Raw genomic sequence first — 7,736 nt, forward strand, 5'->3', positions numbered from 1 at the left:
TTACATTTAACATCTGTGTGTAATAGAAACTGCAGCAAAGTGTTTGTGAAGGATGTGAAAAACAGAGTCTGTCAAAATATTACTGCCAGCCACAATCTGCGTGACAGCTGCAGGGAAAACTGGGACCCCTCCCTCCTGGCCAGTCAGGTCCCTTCAGTCGCTCAGAGGCCTGGCCTTTTATAAACAGTCCCACATTCACGGGAAACATGAACCGCAAATGTCTTCAATAGCATAGTGCTCACTTACCATTACAATCAACCACACTAACAACTCATTTGGTTTCGGTAAGATGCTGAAGTTGGGGCTCGAGGCAGCATGTGCAATTTTAAATGCGTCACAGTGACAGGGTGGGGAAACTACTGTCCTTAATGAACCTCATCACTGATACAGACTAACCAAGCATACTCTATCTTCTTCAGGCTTGTTGTGTGTTACACATTTCCTGCACATCCAGGTGTAGATTACTTTTACAGTATGAAAAGGATATGGGCCTAGCAGACACTCATTGATTTTTTTGTGCATTCATTGGAAAGAACACTATATTCTAAACCAATTTCACAAATGAAAAAGAACAATAAGTTATAAGGAGTAAGTTATAATTAACTATAGCTAAATATAAATAATACAGCTATCAAGAGAGGTTTTCACTAGGCTGAATATTAGCCATCAATTTTAAATTCTGTCACTCCTTCAACTGCGAGTGATGTTCTGTAATGGCCTCAGGTGAAAAGCAAATTTAAGTCCCCCATCAGACAGACACGGGTTTGTGGGGGAACTTCCTGTGCTGTTTCCTGGTTCTTTGGTCTGCCAAAAAAAGCTATCGGTGGGAGCCGAGACAGTCCTGGAAGGAGAGTGGCAGGTTAGGAAAGCAACTTGGAGAAAAACTGTGAAACGACATTCGTGGCAGAGAGATGAAATTAGCAGGGTGTGCACTACTGCTTTTTAATGTCTAGACACAGTTTGGAGTGAATTAGGTGTCTGGGTTCATGGTTTAGATTACCTCTTAGAACTGGGTGATGTGTGTAATTTTTAAACAGATAATCCTAGTCAGCCCCAACTGCAGGATGTTTACTTCAGAGTTGCAAAACCCTGTGTTAAAATGTCTAACGAGGCAGCTCAGCAAAAAATATGGGGGAGGTTTATGAGGTTTTTTTTTGTCTTACTGGCACAGCTCAGGACACAGTAAAGCCTACTCAGATTAGATTAAGCAATGACAAAAAAGTTTGCAAAACATTTTTTTTCGAGTAGCTTTATCTATACGATATGCACCATTCTTTAATTCATTGATTAACGAATGCGGTGTCCATGAAGTTGCTAAAATGGGTGACATCAGAACACAATTCTATATTTCTATGGTAAGCTAAGGTTTGTGTTACAATTTCCAGGCTTCACACAGTCTTTCATTTCTTCACTGGACTCCAGGGAGGCAGAAGGCCCAGCCTCCGGCCTCTTGGACAATCCTGCCAAGGCACCACACACCAAGGTGAGAATACACCCTGGTTCCACCTATAATGCTGTTAGCACAGTTTTAGCACAGTTTGTGCCCTAAAGCATAAACCCCAAATTGCAGTGTGGTAACATTGCTTAAATAGTCTTTAACCCAGGGTCAGTTCAGTGCAGAGGTGACTCCCAGGTTCCTGCAAGCCTGGAATGATGTCAGTGAGAGACGTGATGCTCTTCTGATTGGCCTGATAGACGCTAGTAATTCCAAATGAGATTCTAGCGTCATCAATGAAATGCCTCACAACTTCAGCCCAACACAAAGTGAGATACTATATGTAATTTTCAAAATACATTTTTTTAAAAGAGTATTCAACGAACATTCGGCAGGGATGACAACAACCAAGGTCTCTTTCATCTCAGCTGCCCTAACTGGTAATCATCCTTGACATGATTTCCCAAAGGCTATAAATACCTTGAGTAAACCTCTCTTCCTCAAATTTGTCAAATGCATCCCTCCTCCTCCCAGCTACATTTGCATCTCCCCTTTAGTCAGCTTCTCTATCATGTTTGGGAGTTCTAATTTCCTCGTCTTACAGCCAGCATTGGCCCTCAACCAAGTGAGTTAAGCCAAAACTTCCCATGCCTAACCACTCAATAAATATTGTGTGGTTAGGCATGGTTTCGTTGTTCCTTTTAAAGGTAAAAATGGATCAAATAAATCAAATAAAGAGTGGAATACAGTTATTACTTAAAGAGTCATTGCTCTTTATTGAGTACTAACATATGATAATGTACTTATTTTAAAATCTGCAACACATTTTCCACAACATCATGAAATCATCATAAAAATGTGTTCCGACATGTTAATGAGGGATGTAAAATATTGAAATTTTAATGAAATCTTACGTTTCTACACTGTATCATACATTGTACAAGCTAAGGGCTTTATCATACTTTTAAAAAGGCTTAAATTATGGTAAATTAGTAGTAGTTATTATATTCAATAATAATACATAAATAGTAGTAATATTGAATGGAAGAAGCTTCAAGGTGGAATGAGTGCTATTTCAGTCCTGATTGATTCATACCTTGAGAACTGGGCCAGAGTCTCAGGCCTTCTGCTGTCACATTTCCCAGAGTGCTCTGGGAGTGCAGGTTGAACAGGGTCTTCTGAGGAAGACAGTGGCTCGACTTGAGCGTCGCCTGGCATTCGGAGACATTGACTCCAGGAAGCTCGCCCGCGTTGGGAGTGTCTGCACGCCCTTCCAAGCTCTGGCTACTCCAGTGAGTCCCACGAACAAACCTTTGATCTCTTGTTTCCTCTTGATCTGTTCACCAATCCAGTTTCCTCTGTGTTACCCTGTCAGGTGTAGCATTGCTCTATGCTTTTTCACACACAGCAAATAACTGATGGATTGAGAACCAGTGTAAGAAGAAATGCACTAATTTAGTGGACTGTCAGGGCCATCTTAGAGATTATAATAGTCATCCATAAGTATACTGTAAGTCCATGTTGTTGTTTAGCAATAGCTTTATACAGTTAGAGAACTAGCTGGTTGTCTATCTGTTGCTGTAGCTCCATACACAAAAGGTTTATTTGTCCAGCACTCTGATAAGAAATGGCTAGATTAGACTGTCAGATTTATAGGTTACTACATGAGCAAGAGGGAGCAAATTGCATCTTTTTTGCTGCCTCTGTTGTTCTTATGCAAGCCAAGGTCTGGTTTATTAGACACACATCTAGGGCAAATCTTGGTCTCACTGGCAGAGAAAGAGAGAGTGGAAAAACAGATAAAAGATTTATTCTCTAGGCTGTGAGCAAAGAGGAATGAATGTGACAAATTTCTGATCCATTCTCTCAGCTCTTCTTCAGCCTTTGCTTGCGTCTGCAAGCACTGAACTCAGCTATAAGACCACCACCGAAGTCTTGCAATAAAATCCAATCGGGCATTGCTGTGGCGTAATATAATAAAATAGAATAATTACATGTGTCAAACCTAGAACAGAAATGCACAAACAGAAATTAAAATGTATTTTGAAATCTTTCCTGTTGACATGTCTCTGATTTTGGAACATTAAGCCTGTTGGGAAGAACTTTGCCCAGATCTGAAATCCTGCCGCGTTTAAAAGAGAATTGAGCAAAGAAAGTACAGCCTGTATGAGAATACATGGACATGCTGTACAGGGGGTCAGCACAAGGTAATTCCCCCCTTGCTCTCTTTCTTCCATTAGGAATGCCAGGAGCTGCAGCTGCCCTGTGATTTACCCATGAGCCCTTGGATGCTGAGCAAAGGGCTGAAGTGTGTAAATGAGGCTGATCTGAAGTCTCTGCCACTGACAAGTCGTAGCTCGGATAATGACCAAGCTGAAGACCCGGACAGAACCATTGTCAGGAGCAGGCTGCCTCTGGACTAAAGAAAGCTAAGGTCTTGAGCCACTCCACCACCCTCTTCCTTATGGACACACCTCAGCAGCTGGCTCAAAGCAGAGTGAACCACTTCAATGGCAGACAATCCACCACAGAAAACCTGTATGAACTCTGAGAACCGCTGTGTCTTTCGTCATATGACAGCCATGGATTTAAAAAAAAAGTATTTTGTATTTTATTGACTGAGGTTCCTCAGCAGTATATTCAGTTTCAAATCTGTTGTCATGAAATTCTTCAGGGACTCTATTTTTGGAACTCTCTTAAGAGTTGCCATGTTTGAAGAGTCAAACACTACTCACATTTGGTAAGAAAATCACATTACTCTACAACAGTTGATTGCCAACGTTGTGGTCCAAACACCTGAAAACAAACTATACAATGTATTCCAATACAGTTGCCCCTCAAATGCAAATATACAATTCAATTAAATTTAGGATAAAAGATTTGTGAAATGAATTCCGAAGTTGCTGCTTTAGATATAAACCTAGCAATATCCTTACTTTTCATATGCAGTAGATCTGAAATGTTCACAGATACTTTCCTGTCTTATTATTTTATGGAAGATCAAGTGAGCTCAAACAGAATTCATTTCAACACAAAGTCGTCATTCAGAATCTCACAAACATGGTGGCAGTCTGAAATTTGTGTCACATCTATGAGATTATATGGAAATTTAAAGTTTAAGTACAAGGTTTTTATAAAAGTTAGTTGACCCACTTCAAACAACTGTTTTGTGAAAACTATGCACCGCAGCACAAAGACATCTCATACACAAGTAGTTTTCCTCCCCATGATCCAACCATGGACAATGACTGTGGACCTGAACTCACTTTTACAGTAGTGTACCATGTCCTTCCATTCACATAAGCCATCATACACAGTGTTCAGACCGAGCTGATGTAGTTCCCTTGGATTTGTGTTGTAGTTGTCCATTTCAACAAATTCCCCATGGTGCCATTTGTCTGTGATCCACATATTAATCCTCCAAAGTGCTCATTTTTAACAATACTCTTTGTTGTATTAGGTCAACTTATAAACCAGCTCTAATACTGGCACAATCCCAATCAATCCAGTAATGGTCTTGACCACTTTGTTAGTGAAGGTGGTATGAAGGTGGTATGTACCTGACTGGGGTAAAATGAGACAGGTGTTGAGGACCCAGAAGGCTCAAGGCTGTTGCAGCTCAATGGAGATTTAAAATGTGTTCTACCCACAAGATCAACTACTACTGCTGGCATGTGGTCTTGCACAGAACCAAAGCCAGTCTGACTTTCCTGAACTTGCTCCCCAGCGTCTATTTAAAGATGGAAGTGGCTGGAACCGAGCAAGACTGAAAGGGAATATACAGCCTGCCCACCCACGCTGCAAGATTCCACATGTGAGAGAAATCACATTCTACACGGCTGATAAAAAAAAATTACGGTTATGATTACAAATGCACTGCAGAAATATAGTTCACAGAACGCTAATATGTTGTTTACAAGCTTCTGCCTGTTTGGTGCTGTGCTTGTAACATATAATTTCATAATGTACAATTTCAAGTGCAGAATGTGTTTCTTTCAATGACGCAGTAACAGGTGCCAAACAGTAGTCATTTACTATAAGATTATTATATTTTCTATGCCTTTCTTAGTAACACACTTGAACAAAAATTCTTGTCTAGTTGTGACAGGTCTTTTAGCAACACTTGAAAAGAGAAAATGTGATTTATTACTCAACACCGGGTGCAGCAGATGGGGATTTTCTACTTCAATAGAGCTCTACAAAATTGCACATAAATAAGCAGTTCACCCAACAGCTCCTGATATTGTACATCATGTCCAAATCTTAATTACAAGTTACAGCAAAATTCATCTGCTGATCAAAATATTGGAGGTCTCAGTCCAACAAATAGACACTCCTAATAGCAGGTGACCCATGGCTGGTGTGAAGAACATTATACAGACCTGCACCAAAATGCATATTTAAGTACATCGCAGTATCTTAAACCACTTAAGATATCTTAAGATACTGTGTATAGGCAGTATCTTAAACCTCTCTCTCATATGGATCTCTCTTCAGCTTCTTCTTTCTGAGTGGATGTTATTTCTAATCCCCCAAAAGACACAGGCGTTTTTGGTGGAAAAAGCCAAGATGAAATATGTTGTGCTGGCTTCATCCCAGTTTAATTTTTTTTCTGCCAGCACCTCTGACGATGAATATTTTTGGCTTTTTATATCTAGGGCTGTAGTTTAAAAGAATGTTGGTTTGCTTTCCACTCTTGGAATACATACATATGATTCAGTTTTCAGATGCCTTTGCTGCAAAACCATTTTAGAAGGTGAAATGTCTCCCCTAGTCCCCCCAGGATATGACAAAACCCTCCTGACCAGGTCTCGCTCTGTTCTTTCTTAAGCTGTTTCTTATGACAGCACTGCACAGGAACACTGTCCTTAATCCACCTATCATGCCCAGGCCACGCTGACTGAATAATCAGTCTAAAAACATTGATCATCATTGATCAAAAGCAAGAATCACCAGTTCACCAGTTCTTCAGAATCACCAGTTCATTTTTTAAAACTCCTCCCCCCCATTCAGAATCACAATTAAACAAAAATTCTGCCTTATTTTCTTTGCTGCTTTTTGCCTTTTCCAAGGTACTGTACAACCAATGTATAGTAAAAAGCAATGAATCGAGCTAATTAAGACACAAAGCATCAGACTGTTCTGTCTTTGCACTAGAAAAATATGAAATGGTAGCACTTCTTTCCATGAGAACATTGTCTGTAAATACACACAAAAAAGCATGATCTAAGGGAATCTCTGTCTCCACCCAGCCTCATGAAACAGATGTTTAGCCACACAGCAAAAATGATCGTGCCTGAAAATCGATAGTAATCTTGCAATCAGGATCAAGAACAAGCAATAAGGAATCAGCTCAGCTACTGTATACTACTAAACTCCTCACATAAAGTGGTAGTAATGAAGGCTTTGGATGTTCTCTTCAGTTGTGCCATCTGTGATTTATCACGAGATCCTCAGCCACTACAGCATATTTAGCATTGACTGGAGGAATGACGCAGCTTTCACCAGCAACACTTTCAGGCTCACTGGCAACTTTCGGGGGTTCCTATTGATTCAGGCTGAAACCTGGCCTCACCCCGTAGTCGGAAGAACGTTTACTGAGTGAGCCACTGGAGGACCCCAATACATTTATCCAAAACAAAAAAAAATAATTAATGAACTGATATGAGAGTGGGCAACATCATTCAAAGCAGCACTTCTCGTAATAAAAATAGCCTATACTGCAAAGTGGGAAAGCACAAGAAAAAAAACCCGGGAAGTCACAAAAAAAATGCAGCTGAAGGTGCCCTCAAGAGCTGGAGTGTGTCCATTGAGCTGATATCCGACTGATCACCCAGCCTTGAGAACAAGGGTTTAAAAAAATCCTTTTTAAATCATTTCTCATTTACAAGGATGACCAGGAGACTGCATTTTTCTTGCAAGGCATTTACTGGAGCAATTGGAGTGAAGTACGGTATCTTGTTTAAAGGTACAGTACAAGAATCTCAGGTAATGCCCAGTTAGTGAATGGTAAAGTCAGATAATTTAATTGGGGGCCCTCTAAGTAAAATCCTTTTAGCTTAAACACTAAAAAAAATTGGCCTCCTATCTAACATCAAGTCCTGATGTCCATCCATTATGAGTCACTTATCCTGATCAGGGTCTTGGAAACCAAAAGCATCAAATGCAGGATGGGCTTGAAAGCAGATGGCTGCACCACCTCTGGACCTCAGGATTACAGAGTAGTGGACAGTTTAGAACAGCCTGTCACACCTAGCCAGTGTATCAATGGGAGCTGCGAGGAAGAACTTCGAAGAAAGCC

The 7,736-nt window shown here is 40.4% G+C and overlaps 1 protein-coding gene across 2 annotated transcripts in view; it reads left to right on the forward strand.

Annotated features, from left to right (window-relative positions):
* LOC148652677 (cilia- and flagella-associated protein 337) overlaps positions 1 to 4,049 on the forward strand; it is a 29,993-nt gene extending 25,944 nt beyond the window's left edge. For both annotated transcript variants that reach the window (XM_088599706.1, XM_088599707.1), the window contains 3 exons: positions 1,386 to 1,483; positions 2,581 to 2,727; positions 3,676 to 4,049. In XM_088599706.1, the coding sequence (XP_088455832.1) occupies positions 1,386 to 1,483; positions 2,581 to 2,727; positions 3,676 to 3,858 (428 nt within the window). In that variant the 3' untranslated portion in view covers positions 3,859 to 4,049. The remainder of the gene's footprint in view (positions 1 to 1,385; positions 1,484 to 2,580; positions 2,728 to 3,675) is intronic.
* The last annotated feature ends 3,687 nt before the right edge of the window (positions 4,050 to 7,736 follow it).

This window comes from Lepisosteus platostomus, chromosome 11, assembly GCF_059453375.1.
Source record: "Lepisosteus platostomus isolate fLepPlt1 chromosome 11, fLepPlt1.hap1, whole genome shotgun sequence".
In the NCBI taxonomy this organism is placed as follows: Eukaryota; Metazoa; Chordata; class Actinopteri; order Semionotiformes; family Lepisosteidae; genus Lepisosteus; species Lepisosteus platostomus.